This window comes from Rhea pennata, chromosome 8 (genome assembly GCF_028389875.1).
Source record: "Rhea pennata isolate bPtePen1 chromosome 8, bPtePen1.pri, whole genome shotgun sequence".
Taxonomy (NCBI): domain Eukaryota; kingdom Metazoa; phylum Chordata; class Aves; order Rheiformes; family Rheidae; genus Rhea; species Rhea pennata.
Window position 1 is genome coordinate 1524687 of NC_084670.1, and position 15740 is coordinate 1540426.

The window sequence follows — 15740 nt, forward strand, 5'->3', positions numbered from 1 at the left end:
TGCTTCAATTTCTGCCCATTGCCTCTTGGCCTGTCACAGGGGACACCTGAAAAGAGTTTGGCCCCATCCCCTTGACACCCTCCCTTCAGGTACTTGTACACATTGGTAAGATCCCCCCGCAGTCTTCTCTTCCCCAGGCTGAAGAGGCCCAGCTCTCACAGCCGTTCCTCACAGGGCAGATGCTCCAGCCCTCGGATCATCTTTGTAGCCCTACACTGGACTCTCTCCAGTAGCTCCATGTCTCTGTTGGACAGGGGAGCCCAGAACTGGACACTACCCAAGATGACCCCTCCCCAGGGCTGAGTAGAGGGGCAGGATCACCTCCCTCGACCTGCTGGCAACACTCTTCCTAAGGCACCCCAGGAGACCATTGGCCTTCCTGGCCACAAGGGCACATTGCTCATGGTCAACCTGTCATCCACCAGCACTCCCACGTCCTTCTCTGCAGAGCTGCTCTCCAGAAGGTCAGCCCCCACCTTGTCCTGCTGCCTAGGGTTATTCCTCCCTAGGTGCAGGACCCTGCACTTGCCCTTGTTGAACCTCAGGAGGTTCCTCTCTGCCCAGCTCTCCAGCCTGTCCAGGTCTCTCTGAATGGCAGCACAGTCCTCCCCTGTATCAGCCACTCCTTCCAGCTTGGTATCATCAGCAAAACTGCTGAGGAGGCACTCTGTCCCCTCATCCAGGTCGCTGATGAAAAAGTTGAACAGGATGGGACCCAGTCCTGAGCCCTGGGGTACTCCACTAGCCACAGGCCTCCAACTGGACTCCGCGCCACTGAGGCCGACCCTCTGAGCTCCGCCTTTCAGCCAGTTCTCTATCCACCTCACTGTCCACTCATCCAGTCCACACTTGATAACCAAGTCAAAGACAGGGATTTCAGTAGGACTCTCATATATCATTGTGAATATCAATATTGAACAGTAAAAAGACTGGCTGCTATAGCAGGTGATGTCCATTGGAATACAGCTATTTCCACAACTGATCTTAGAAGTAGTTAGAATTACCACTACATATAAAATCCATATTCCCTGTCTATAAAATTCTGGTATATTTGAATGTTACCTCAAAAGTATCATGACCCTCCTATTGATAATTAAAGATAATCTTCAAAGTTATCCTGTGCAGGTCTGGTGCAATTGCTAAAAGTGAACATGGCAAAACCTCCCTAAGACCTATCACAACACATGGAGTGACAAACATCAAGTTAACAAAATGTTCCAGAATTCGTTTTTTAGCTCATGAATCTAAACACAGGCTAGTGAACAGTTTGGTCAAATAATTCTTTATAACATTTGAGATGATTAGCCTCACCGGGAAAGAGCACAGACACACCAGAAGGATAGAAACAGATGTTTCCGTCCTATTATTAGTCATTTAATTTGAGCTCTTTTTTTCCATGGCTTGGGTAAAAAGGGTGTTTTCTGTGATAGGAAAAAGGAAAAGGAAAACCCTATATTTGCAAATCTTTTCTTTTCAAAACTTGGTAAGATATCCCCAGTTTGAACAGTATTATTTCCCCACTTCCAGTTTCTATAGATTGCAGGCATTTATAGGTACGTGGTATACATGCAGTGAGATATGACAGAGGGAAGATGATCTCCTGAAGGCACACAAATTGGAGGAAATCTCTGATCAGCTCTGAGCTCCATACTTAGCATTTCGTTTAATAATTCTTCTCTATATAAGCAATAACTATAGCATCAGCTGCAGAATTTGGCATCAAATATAAGGTAAGGTGCTTTTGTTGTGATGAAGAGATGTTATGATCATTATGGAACAGAGGAATTTGGACTGTATGGAATTTGGACTGTATTTCTATGCAGAAATGGACTCAGTACTACATTGTTTTGCACCCACTCTTGTCTACTACGGAGCGGTGATATGAAGGATAAAGACTGTCTTACTCTTTAGATGGCTAAGCCATCCATCTTTATGGATGGCTGCAGCTCTGCAGAACGTGGAGGACCAATAGGGAAAAAAAATCAATCCTTCCCCCTTCCCCTGGCACGACTGGCCAGGCCAAAGGCCATGCCGCCATTCTGATTTTCCACCGAAACCGAGTTGAGACAGCCTGACCAAATGTACACCTCTGGAACTGCAAATCCTGCTCCACAGGCCACACATTTGGCCAAAATTGCCAGGGAGGTCAGAACAGCCCAGGTAAGAAAGCACTGTGACCAGAGCATTGACGGCTTCCTGAGCAGCTCCGGTAGGGCATAGCTGGGTCCCAGGTGGGACCATGCAGAGACTCTGCTCACACCATAGATGCAGGCCACATCCTATTTTTGTTAAGTTCTGTTTTTAGGAAAATTGAAAATGTGGTACTATGTATTTTATGTTTGCCTCTCCGTTCTCTGTACAGCAGATGGCAGCATTTGAACTGAAGTACAGGACCAGCATTTCACGTATGGAGGATTTATTTTCTCTACAAGAACACTTTAAGGAAACGTTTTCAGTCATTCATAGTGTTCTGAAATAAACAGCCTTTCTGATTGTAATATAAGGGATATGATTCATTATATTACCATATCTGAATATTGAAAATGATGCTTGCAAATAACATACAACTAAAATATTCTATCATCCTAGAAATTCATATCAAATCTTCTGTTAATTGTCAATTGTTTTTGACATTTGGACAGCCATACTGCCTACAGTTAAAATCATGACTAGAAATGGTGAAACAATATAAAATTCTTCCTGATGTTCTGTTTTCCATACATGGACCATATGCCTGTGTTCATTCAGGGTAAAATTTCAGCTTAATCAATTTATTGTGAGTCAAAGGCTACTTAGAAAAAAAAAAAAAGGTTCATTTCTGTTTAACTAAAACAGTAGAGTCCATTAACTCTGATCACAAGTCATTAGATGAAAACTCATAATGAGAAAAAATAGAAATTATTAAAAAGGCAAATCAAAGTTCTCCAAGATGATATAAGTGGAATGTTCATTTAATGGCTATTAATAAATATATTTTGTTGTTAAATTTTCAATTAAAATATCTTTTTCATCTCATATGATGTTGTTTTTGGTGACGCTCCTTATGTTGGATTTCTTACATCAGTTAAAAATTTTCAGCGTTAAAGTGTTTGACCTCGGATGATTCCTTGATATTGTACAAGAAATAGAAATTTTCATGCCATGCTCAAAATAGAAGGACGTGACAGTATCTTTCTAAGAGCACAAGCAACTAATGACTCAGTTGAAAACTCTGAATTGAATTAATTACAGACAGGTTGGGGGAGGAGATATATGTTTTGATAATTATCCTCATTTTTAGGTAGGTTACAAAATTTAAGAGGTGATGCTTTCCGCTCTCCATCATCTTTTGCAGTGCACACTCATATCTAATGCCATAAAGTTGCAAAGTTTTCATCTACTTCCACACTGAGTGAATTTGCAATCACCCATGTGGTCTAAATATTTCTGAAGTATTAGATGATCGGATAGTAATTTGTTGCCTCAAAACAGATTGTATTGTCTTATTTATAAAACACCTGTGACATCAGGAACCAAATATCATTAGGGTTATGGTCCTTGACTGACTGATGAAAACAAACTTTCACTGTCTAGAAAACAACAGCAAATCCAGAAATTATTAATGCATACTTTAGGGAGAAAACATATGCTATTCTTCCTCAACTGCTACACTTGAATTACAGTTTAAATTATTATTTACACATTTAAAACACAAAAATACTTCAGCACAAGATCTGTAAGTAGGACTCTGTCCATATTATGTAAATACAATAGTAAATTAGACAGAATTTACCTTAACTTTCCCTGCATTTTCCTCCTCTTCTTTTTTTTCTTCAAATTCAAAGGCAACAGTCATACGTTGCTGTCTCTGCTCCTCCCATAAAGTAGGGTTAAAACTGTCACTGTCTGACGGGAAATCTACAGTTTAATTGCAAACAGCAATGCAACAGAACATGTAATTAGTGCACCTAGCAAAAGACTGAGAATGATATAAGAAGACAAGTTTTTAGATGATCCTGTAATCTTGGGTTATTGTCTTAAAACTCCTGAAGGAGGGTAATGAGGGTAATAACAGGCAAATAATTACAAACAGATTTTGATATTAAAACTGAAAAGAATGGTGGGAAGGGGAAGCATCTGGATTTTGGGGAGCAGAGCTGAGGGAGGAGAGAGTATGCAAACTCTGTAACTTAACCTATGTATATGAGTTGGGAGGCAGAAACCCTGTTCCTGACCCACATGTTCCAGGAAAGCCCCACCTCGGTGCCCTTGGTGTTGCTGCCCACCGGGCTGGTCCGGCCAACCGTCTGTCCGATGGCAGCAAGGTATATCCTACAATTTCTGCCCCTGCAAACTTAATGACCAGGTTAAAATTCCTTATATGAAGCCAAGCTTCTGACAGTAGAAAAACGTTTAAGAAAGTCTTGGCCCATCAGACTTAGGTTAAGTGATTTGAAAAAAGAAGGTGTGTTTTGTGTATGACAAAACACAGACTGTCACATATGCACTGCGGGGCTTACATAACAGGAAGAGAGAAACTCAGACATGGAACTATGGTTTGAAACTCCTCCCTCTCCATCCCTCCGTTTTTATCTCCATTTTCTGAATAAGCAATGTAATACACTCCTGCCTTTGCAGGAATTGCTTTTGGTGTTTTACCTTCATCACTGCGGGGCTGCTGAGGAAACATGTAGTTAGTCAGTACTCTTTGCTTTGTTTCTGGATGAGCTTCTGTTTGCAGGGGAATGAGAGCCTTGGACTGTGTAAGAAAGGGAAAACAAGGACGGTTCATTCAGAGCATGTATGATAATTAAATGGGATTTTAGCACCTGACAAAGAGAAAATATAAGAACATCTAGAATTCTGTAGGAAAATAATCCTATCTTGTGGAGTAAAACAAGCATTAATCTGATCTAGATGTTTTCTCTCCCATTCCTCACTTCTGGAGTGTCTGTAATTCCTACTGGGGTCAAGAGAAGAATACTAAATATCAGAAATCCTGACTGCATATTAAGAATCACATTGAATAGCGTCTGCAACAACACGATGACTTCAATTGAAGGGATATAATTCTGCAGTAGAGCATTATTGTAAGGTGAGAAAGATGAGATTATGAGAATTTACTGAGACTATTAAAAACTGTTAGATATGTTGAACATTTTGAATATTCTGCAAATTGAGTTTTCTTCCTTTTAGAGTTAAACCTTGGAACTGCAAAATCCTTTTGTCCACCAATTCTGGTAAGAACTGATGGGGAGTTATTCCACGACTCATATGATGGTTGAATTATTTTATTTCTCACTGTCATTTGTTTAAAATTAGAACCCTAAGCAATGTATAGTAATAACATACCAACCAAGCACCTTGGGCCAAATAAAGGCTTATTTAAACAAAATTTAGTAGGAACTTAAATGAGAGTTTTCTCCAAAAAAAAAGACTCAGACTTCTTGTGCACCCTTTACAAGTCTCAACTCCCACTGGTTTTAATGGAAGTTTAAATATGCAGGAATGAAAGCACAGACAGGAAGAGAATATAGGAAGAAGACAGGAATGGAGGTATATATGGAATTAAGGACGGGACAAAGAACACGTTTGATATAAAAGTCTTACCTTGAAGGTTTCTATCCTCAAAACATCCTGTTGATACTTTTGCCCTTTATTTACTAGCTTTTGTCGGGATATAGCAGTTTAGTTAGATGAAAGTAGTAAGCCCTGCAAAGGTCAGCTTTCCCAGCGAATAAATGACAGTCAGAAGAATCTACACCTTGATATGCAACTAATAAAATGGCCTAGGACTAAATGCTTCTTACTTACTACTACAGTCATGCACTAAATGGTAGGTTTTGTTTATGCCCCTTACTAACACCTCTTGGACTTTACTAAACTAATATAAGTATTAAAAGTCATTACCTGGTTGTCAGAAAGCCATAAAGCTGCAAGCTCTTTAAGTTTTGTAAAGGTGAATGGTAAATTCTTCAATCTGTAAATAATAATATTGGAGTGACATGAATCTTTCCACAGTAGAGTCTTTCAAAGATTTGTATGCAGCATGTTTTGACATGATTCTACCGAAATTGGTATCCTTTTGCATTATTATTTTCTGCCACTTTTTATTAAAAATTAACATTTTATTAAGGACATTCCCTTAAAATGCTTCCACATTAAAAGTGCCATTCGGAACCTAAAAATATTGATGTCATTCCCTAAAGGTTCAAAGAAGCTATTGATGCTTTGCCTTGGTTTTAATATAAAAATCTGAGGGTTAATGAGTCTGTTGTCCACCAACACATTTTTTTCAAATATCTGGCTTTGTGACAGTACTACTAAAGAGCAAGTGACTAATTATACAGCTTATAACACAGAGAACAGGAGAGATCTTGGTCCCATGAGACCCACAGTGGAGTCCTTATGATTTCAACATAGCCAGAATTCCACCCAGTATTCCTTGGACAGCACTTGAAGTTAAAGGCAATTGCTAACATAAACACTTCTATTTTATTTCATTTGAAATTAAATAGAAACAGAAAATACTCTAAGATAATTCAAATTTCATTTTTTCATAAATGTTTAGGGGAAAAAAATAAAATAATATAAATATTCATGGTGAACCTACATGACAAATTAAATAAAAGAGTAAAAATAATTAGCAATTAATTATATATGTGAGCACATTTCCTCAAAGTCAACTTTCTCAGGCTGCATAAATCAGGTGGTTTAAAGGATCTGAAAGCAGAAAAGATGACCAGATACTTGAGGCAGCTCAACCCTCAGGAACTGATTTCTTAGGCACTCTTACAAAACATATTGTTTTACTTTGCAATTTGTACAAAAATGCAGAGGGCTGGTCTGGTAACAGCAATGTTCCCTCATCTTTGTGTTACACACGGTTAAGGAGCTGCAGTGCTGTAGAACAGAAGGGATCAACCAAAGGACTATCTACAAAGATAAAAGCTAAATAGAAAAAAGGAAAAACCTTTTTCTGAGAGAGCTGCACAATCCCATACCACGGCAAAAAGCTCTTAAAGATACATTGGTTCCCATCTCAGATAAAGACAGGTAATATGCTGTCAGATACTCCACCTAAATGACAAAATTGGGAGAATTCTTTGCCCCTTTATCAATAAATGAACAACAATATTCCTACAGTCTTCTCCACACTAAATATCTATGCATATTTCTGGGAGATAAGGCTCTCACAAGCTTTTGTACCATGGTCGCATGCAACACTTTGAAAGTGCATTCATTGTGGAATTGCTTCAGATGTATTTTTACCTCAACATTATTACTGTTAAAAATCACGCTATTTCAGAAAGCACTGTATACTTACTGCAAGTAATACATTTTAAAGACTGTAGTTGTAACAAGAATATTTGATATTAAAGATGACTTATCTGTGAAAATGAAATCAATTGCCATGATTAAATACACATATATAGTGTGCTAATCTCCAATTAAATGCCTGTACAGATGAGAACATTTTTATATGTGTGTGCGCGTGCATGTGTTTAAATCTATAATTAATGCCAGAAAAAGGAAAGCGTGCCTAAACTAGATAAAGTCTAGTTTTCATTACTAACTTGTCATAAAATGGATACTATAGCATTTTCTTTTAATAACGTAAATTAGTACTTGTCTCTGGAATAGTGCAGTTTGTGACTCATAAACTAAGGTAACAAATTTAAGCTTTAATAGTTAACATAAGAATCCTTAGCTAGTGTTCACGTTCTATTCAGAGCTTTCTTTCTGTATAAAAAGAGAACTTCTGCTCTTCAAGAGATGCTTTTACTTCATTACCCTACAGGATTTAGTACCTGAAGCATGAGTTTCAAAACTACACAGAAAAGCTTTACCTGCATAGGGTGAATGTGAAAAAATGAAAAGGCTCCAGTAACAGCCTCCTTGGAATTCAGATTCTTGACTTTATAAAAGGAAATATATAGCCATATTCTATCATTTCTCCAGCCCACAGCCTGAAAGACAGTGAACTTGGGAGGTGGAGTTTGGAGTTGTGTGAATGAGAAGTAATCCTTAAAAGACAACAGTTTCTAGTAGAAAGAATTATTTTTTATTTTTCGAGAACTTTCCTGCATTTCTACTGAAGATGTATTAACAACCAGTCCTCTCACAGAAGACCGTATGAGTCCCTCTAGACCAAAAGGAACGGTAGCCATAGTGCAGCAAACCAGGCCTTAGGTCTGTAATGACAGACCTCAGGCATTTTGAAAGTGCTGAACGTGCACCTTCCTAATGTCAGTAAGTCAACTTACTAATGAATTTAATCTGATCTTTCATCTTGCTCCTGTGGATCGTAAATAATCACCTAGATTTGCTGAGAAGCTCTGTGCCATTAAGAAGGAAGCAGAATAGTGTAGGTGTGTCCCAAGCTCATCCAATGTCACTTTTCTCTACATGATGGAGCAACCACTGGTTTCATGAGACTTCTGAAGTTCCTGGGCTGCAGAAAACGCTCAGCAGGGGTTACCAGTTTGGGCTCACTGATGCCATTAAAAACAGCCACATGGAGCTGCCTCAGTGTGGAGGTAGAAGTGCATCGTATCTGCCAACAGTGTATCAGGTGGACTCGCTCTGTGCTAAACTTCTTCCCAAGCAGATTTGGCAACAATGAACAAACTTACATTAATCCTGCACTGCAATATTACCAAGTCCCCATCCTATTAGCATGCCTGCATTTCTGATACTCTGTAAAACAGCAGATATGTGGGCAAAAGCTTTGACAAAGAAGCCTTACCAAGAAGGTGGTAACTGATCTAGTTGGAGGGTCACTGGTGAGGAACACAATTCAGTCAAGTTGAAAAGTGTGTTAAAAGCAGAAACAAAACTGGTAAATAGTTTTCAGAAATGATCTGGAGCAGGGGATCTCAAGGCTGGCTTTCCATTTGCATTTCCAAAGAAAGCACAGAAGTCTTAATTTTTAATTCTTCTTTGTCAATAAGCCTGGATACCTACCTTTAAACATCTTAAAAGAACTGATTTTAGGAACTTTTAATAAGAAAGAATCTCATATTAGAGATGAAAGAATGAGGCACCCAAAATCATTATTCTTTTTTGAAAAATTTCAACTAAGACTGAGCTTTATTTTTTAATTGCAATTTGTTTCTGCAAGTTTTAAGAGTTTTTAAAATTGCACACAATTAGTTGTATGCAATTAATGCATATGTAAGTACTTCTCTGAACAACTGAATTATCAAGTTATTTTGCATTATACCCACTTCCAAAACAAGTCTCATGAAACTTGTTATGTATACTATATTATTTTAGCTATGAAAAGTAAATACATAAATATATTTCTAGCTTCATCAGTCAAAATATGGTTATACTACAGCTACAAAGGAACTCAGATATTCGTTATATATAGGTGTAGGCTGATTACTTTCTACAGATTATGGGAGAGAAATTTTGGGTATAAATCAGCATAGTTCTGCTGATTTCAGAGAACTAACTTCTATAATCCCAATTTAAGAATCTGGCCTCCTCCTCTGTGGAGGAACCAGAAAATATGTATTCTGCCCCTCAATAATATAAGAAAGTGATTAATCTGCACTGTTTCCATTTAGGTAGTATATGATTATAATCAGAAATCAGTAGAAAGAAATGTAAAGTTTAAGAAAGTGCTATTCAACAAAGAGCTTTTCTTTCATGCTTAAACTCTGAAATATCTCATTAGGCAGTTTGGAAAATTACACACATAATTGTTTTCATAAATTTAACAGCAAATGTATTCACAACACTAGATGAACCTTGAATCAGTGCAAAGACAGTTAATTAAAGAAATGGCCAAATTAAATTACAATTCAAAGGAAAATTATGCTGTATCAAGTATTTTATTCTTTCTATGGATGATATCTACTCAGCTGAATAAATAACCTTCACATGAAGCCATTACTCTACTGTAATCTGCTGCTTCACGCTTCCAGAGCAACTGCAATCCATCAGTCAGGACTGAGAAGATAACTAATAGAAATACAGCCATAGCTCCTGCACTTATTTTTCCAGGCACCAGCCAAACAGAGACCAAAGATTTGACTTCTATGGGGAAATGACATCTTTGAATCTTCAGAATAATTTTACTAATTCTAACACGTGGCAGCCACCTGTTGCACATGCTTTCTTGCATGAGCAACAGTTTGATTCATATGCAATTTTTTAATCAGTAATAACTACCATTTGAAGTCTCTTTAATCTCATAAACTAATTTGTAATAACCAAATTAAAAAACTTCTTAGTGCTATATAGACAGTCTGTCTTCATATTGATTAGGTTAAAATAATATACACATGTAAAATCACATACATTATTGGTAAATGTAGATGTTTATATATTAATAAAAATATTTTTTCTCAGCAAATCACGAAACAGTACTCTAATATTTTAATTAGAGGCTAAATCCTTGAGGAGCAACCAATTTTTCAGCAAAACAAGTGTTTATATTAACTTGAAAATAAATCTGAAATGCACGATATGGATGTGTTCTTTTTACAGTGTTCAATTTTCAATCAAAAACTATTTTCTTATGAGAAAAAAGAAATAAATTTCCCCTGCAGTTCCTCAGATGAATAAAAACAAACCAAAACAGCAGCAGCACACTTTTGGAAACGACATCCCTAAACCTTCATCTGTTAGTACTGTATGACTCCACATCCTTGAAGAAGTTACATGTCAGCAGGTTATGCCATTCTGGAATGAAGACTTTAGAATAATTTATTCCATCCTTTATTCTAGGTTATATCGTTCATATAATTTATGTACTTAAAAGTCTAAGTACTTCAAGAGTAAGCTACTGAGTCTTATTCATGAAAAATAAGAAAAACAGAGAAATACAATTACATTGTTTAAGTATAAAAATATCAAATGTTGATATTTTAGAGAGCCTTATGGGTTGAAAGTGGCCTTTACTTCTATTGTAAGTCTACTGACAGACAATTTCAACTTTTCCTTCTTGAAAATAACTGTTTTTCTCATAGTTTTGTAAAATAAATTACTACATACTTCTGCTAAGTTTTGCTTTCGTTATCCTTTAAGTAAGCAATCTCAGAGCATGGCAAGAGTTTCCACTGAATATTAAATGCAATAACATAATGTAAGAGGAGCTTACTAACCACCTAAGATATACTTCCTAGCTTCATCAATACATCTGTCATGCTTGAGTGACATTCAGGAAGAAGTCTCAAATAACTCAAACACCTAAAGCAGAGGCAGCATGCAAACTGCCAGAAGTCAGTCATAACAAGCCATATCAGCAGCAAGCCAGTCAAGCCCTTAGATAGTTAGTATTTGTATCAATTTTCCAAGGTTACTTTCAGCAAAGTTGATAATAGTGGGGTTTTCAGCGTGAAAGTTCAAAAGAATATGATTGGTATTCACCCACTCACGTACTGCTTCCAAACACACTTTTAGATATAAACAGCCAGTAATTTACTCTTTGACAATGAGAAATATTGTATAACTAAGTAACTAAATAGAAAAAGAAAAGATACATCAAGGAACAGTCTTTTTTTTCCTTTCCTTTTTTTTTTTTTTTTTTTTTTTTTTTTGTGAATGGATCATATTATTTTAGGGTCCTTTTTCATCTAACATATATGGATGAAATTCAAAGCACTAATTGAGTTTGGACCCCAAGACAGAAGCAGACAAAATACAGAAAGGTGATGGCTCCTCTTTAAGAACAGCTTCCTTAAGAACAACTAAAACTAAAAGAAAGGTTACTTACCAGTAACCGATGCTCTTTGAGAAGTGTAGCCCAAATGTATATTCTAATAATTCTACCTCTCAATCACAGGACTCATACCTGGAAGGACTCTGAGGAGAGAGGAGAAGCAGATGGAAGACAAATGTATATGTGGACTACACATTTTGAAGAACATCGGTTACTGGCAAGACATCTTTTTTCTTTGAATGAATCCCATGTGCACTCTAACAATAGGCGACTCCAAGCAGCTACCCCCAGTGATTCATTATGCGGCAGAGGCTTTGGAACCTTTTGTGCAAGCAGCAATTGCAGAACTACTTTATCAAATGCTGCATTGGTTCTTGAAGAACTGGATATAGAATCATGCCTAGTGAAGGCAAGGATGAAGCTCCAGGTTGCTGCATTGCAGGTATCTGGAATTAAAACTTTCCTCAGTACATACGGTGAAGTCACCTAAACTCTGGTCCAGATGCACGCTACCTATCACAGAAGACTCCACCTTAGCAATCTGATAGTAAGTCAGCCCACCATTGCCTTTGACTGTGTAGAGACAACTCAATACTGCTTTCCTAGGGATGAAGAACCTGTAACAGGATTGAAAAGGTTTTGACCTGTGAAGATAAAAGGAGAAAGGACTCCCACCAATGAAGATGAGAAGTATAGATAAAGTCCTAAAGAGTAAGTTATGGGAAAGAATAGCAGGACTCTAATTCTCTGGTTAAAAAAGAATTCTAACATGAATATTTGGAGAAAATCCTGGGACCAAAAGAGACTCTGTCATGCCAGGTCAATTAGGACCAGAAAGGTCCATCTGACAGGGCTGAATACCTTCAGAAGAAATTGAACAAAAGGGAAAAGCATGCAGTAACTGAAATCATAGTATTAAAAATGCATCGGAGAGTGATTCCAGATACCAACCACCTTGAGGAAAATGGCACAGAAATCTGTGGCTCATGTTAGCTCAAGTAGCAAAGAGGTCTATATCAGGTTTGCCTCTGTCCTGAAAGAAATTCTTGAGGACTTAAGACCAAATCTCTCATTATCTGATCCAAGAGGACATGTATGTTTCTGGCATTAATACCGAGAGCCAGAGGCTTTGGATAATGCAAGACAGGAAGAACTCCTCTTCTACTCTTTATACGGTACATTGTAGTTAAATTGCACATCACTCCTTGTATGCAGGACCATTTGGAAAGCATACCAGAAGCGTGCCATGCACTCTGCTGAGGCAAGTACACCAATATCTCTGCACTCCACCAGCCTTGAGCCAGAGTGTACTCCCCAAACCATGAGGAACATACCCAGAATGAACATTCTTGGTGGCAAAAGGGCATCTCTCAATAAACACTTGAATAGTCCAATTACTAGCAGAGAAAGTCATTGGGATAAAGGTAATGACAAACCATTTACTAAGAGCTATTGGATACACAAGCAAACCATTTACAGACACAGCTCTAGGCACTGGAAATGAAATCTGACATGCAAAAGAGTAGAGGCAGACTACCCCAAGGTATCATTCACTGGATCAGGGCAACCATGAAGGCAAGTATTTCTGATATTAGGTCTGTATTCACTGATGGGACTTCTTCTACTGCCATTATAAATTCCATGGACTAACAGGGAATAAAGCTCAACTTTGAACATTGATTAAAAAATATGTATCCTACAAAGAGAGGAATGTAATTTACACAAATGGAAAATTCTGGTCCCTTGATTTTTTATTTACTATCCAGTCATCAACACAAAAAATGAAGGCTCCTCAAACCACATGAATGACTTGTGGCCACTGATAACACCTTGGTGAATATATTGTGCACTACAGACAGGTCAAAGCACAGGATGTGGATTATCAGATTGCTGATGATCTGACCAACCAAGAATGAAAGGCAGTGTTGATGGGGTGTCCTCATTGCTATGTGAAAGCATCCTGCATCTGGGAGTTATAGAACAGTTCTCTTCCTGAGTGATTACCTCAATGTTCACCTGGACTGGATGATGAACTTGAACTTGCCGTTTAGCTTTCAAAGGTGGAGTATGGCATGCCATCTACTTCTGCTCATTCACATGTTAGTCCTGTAGAGCATCCTGCCCTTCAGCCCTGCCTACACTGCCTCGGGGGTGTTTTGAGAAAGCACCATGGTGACTTCAGATGAAATAAGATTTTATGAGAATACCCTCAAAATAGATGTAGGGATGGGAGGAGGGGAAGCAGCAATAAAACAATTTGCATTTAATATCTACGTCTGCCTGCACCCAATGCCGAGAGCTCCAGTGTTCTGTTGTGGTGGCAGTTATGCCACTTTTCCCCCAAGGTGATGCTTAGGCGGGAGGTAAAGGAGGCTATGCTTCTAGGCTGCACAGCATACACACATGGCTGCCATTTCCAGTCCAGCAGATACATGCTTCATGAAAAGCATGAAAGAACAATCTATACTGAGCGCAGTGTTGTCAGTGCTTGGTACATGAGGCGACAAAACTGAAACTGCTGAGATACAGGATGTGTAAAAGACCTTTGAATTAGCAGAGCATCAGAGTGGTATTCCCCCTCTCGGTAGCAGAGACAAAGGTCCCTGGAAAAGCATGGGAGTTCTTAAAAGACTAGAGCATTTGTTGAGTCTGGAATAAAGATGGATGAACTCTCAGTGGACATATTCCCAGTGGAAGACTATGTTCCTTTGCAAAACTATACATTTATAAGCAGCAGCATGGGTCAGCAGTCATGATGACAGAATGGGAGTATGTTCCCTCTGCAAGGAAGATAACATGCCAAGATATGTTAACAATGGAATAGCTGCCAGAATGGAAATGAAATCCCCTGGTAACATAACGGAAAAAATCAGAAAAGATTACCATTTGCTTGACCAGATAAATTCTGAAAGAATATCTAACCATGTGCACACCCCATCCCTGTTCCTTATTAGTATGGGTAGTGAAAGTCCCTCTTCAGAAGATCTGTACAAAGGTTGGAGCTTTCAGGCCAAAAGGTTGTATCAGCAATGCCTGGTGTGAGCAGATCTGCCCTAGCCTCCTGTGAGGCTGGAGAGGCCAGGTCTCAGCAGCTCTCATCATAGAAGAGAAGGCTAACCCACATGCTAGGACTCAGGAACCTAGTTCCCTTGTAGGGTGAGGCATGGCTGCAGAATGTCCTTTCTGCTCTGCTTGTATGTGTATGTCTTTTCTTCCAAAGGCTCAGAGACATCCAGGACAAAAGCAAGTGTGCTTTACCTTTACCGTATCTCAAGCAGGAAGAGTGAAGGGGCAAAACTACTACAGTGATAGGAAAAGGGTCCTAGTCACAAGCAGAGCCCAAGTGCACTCCTTACTAGCATAAACATGTGGACTCATTCAAAGAAAGAATGGATGTTATCTTAATTTTAATATGCATATTAACATGGGAAAATGGAAAAGTCTGGGTTTTGGTTGAACATCCAAACGTTAAGATAGTAATCTGAAATTTGCCCAAACTCCTCAGTGCTGAAACCTTGAATCTTTTTATTTTCATTAAGGTGGGAAGTTGTGCAACTTCCACAACAAAAGCATTATCACAATGTCTCCGCAGGGCAACACTCAATCTCAGCTGAAACTGATAATGACAAAGGAGCAAAATTAACATTACTCCCCAGAAAAATACAAGAGACAATTCAACCAAGCTAAGGGCTGAAGGTCTAATGTCTAGGTCTCCAAGTCTAGACTGTACTTTCACACCAGTTCTGCACCGGTTACAACTCAACTGACTCAACACCCATTGTCCAGTCGTTTCAGAACAGAATCTGGCTCAAAGAGAAAAAGCAGCATTTTTTTTTTTTTTTAGCTTTCTAGTAATAAAGATGTTAATTTTATTGACTTCTGCCTAAGTGTGCAAAGCATTATGCTAATTTTTGGTCACTTGGTATTATAAACTCTAAACCAATTTGTTTATCTGTACTTTAAGACACCTGACAGCCTGTAAACAGACAGATCAACTTGTTGAGCTTGAGGTGTTGTCTAAAGGCATGTTCACCACCTGTACTGATTTGAGAACATCTGACAGTGCCTGAATTACGTGTCTTGTTCT

At 38.3% G+C, this 15740-nt stretch overlaps 2 protein-coding genes across 2 annotated transcripts in view; both read right to left on the reverse strand.

The window, feature by feature from the left end:
* Window positions 1–15740, reverse strand: part of SRSF11 (serine and arginine rich splicing factor 11) — a 235526-nt gene that overhangs the window by 89372 nt on the left and 130414 nt on the right. The window lies entirely within an intron of this gene.
* Window positions 1–15740, reverse strand: part of LRRC7 (leucine rich repeat containing 7) — a 98737-nt gene that overhangs the window by 35767 nt on the left and 47230 nt on the right. Inside the window, exons 12-15 of the mRNA XM_062581560.1 lie at window positions 5890–5959; window positions 4639–4738; window positions 4470–4472; window positions 3779–3897 (exon numbers count right to left, since the gene is read on the reverse strand). Of these exons, the coding sequence (XP_062437544.1) occupies window positions 3779–3897; window positions 4470–4472; window positions 4639–4738; window positions 5890–5959 (292 nt within the window). The remainder of the gene's footprint in view (window positions 1–3778; window positions 3898–4469; window positions 4473–4638; window positions 4739–5889; window positions 5960–15740) is intronic.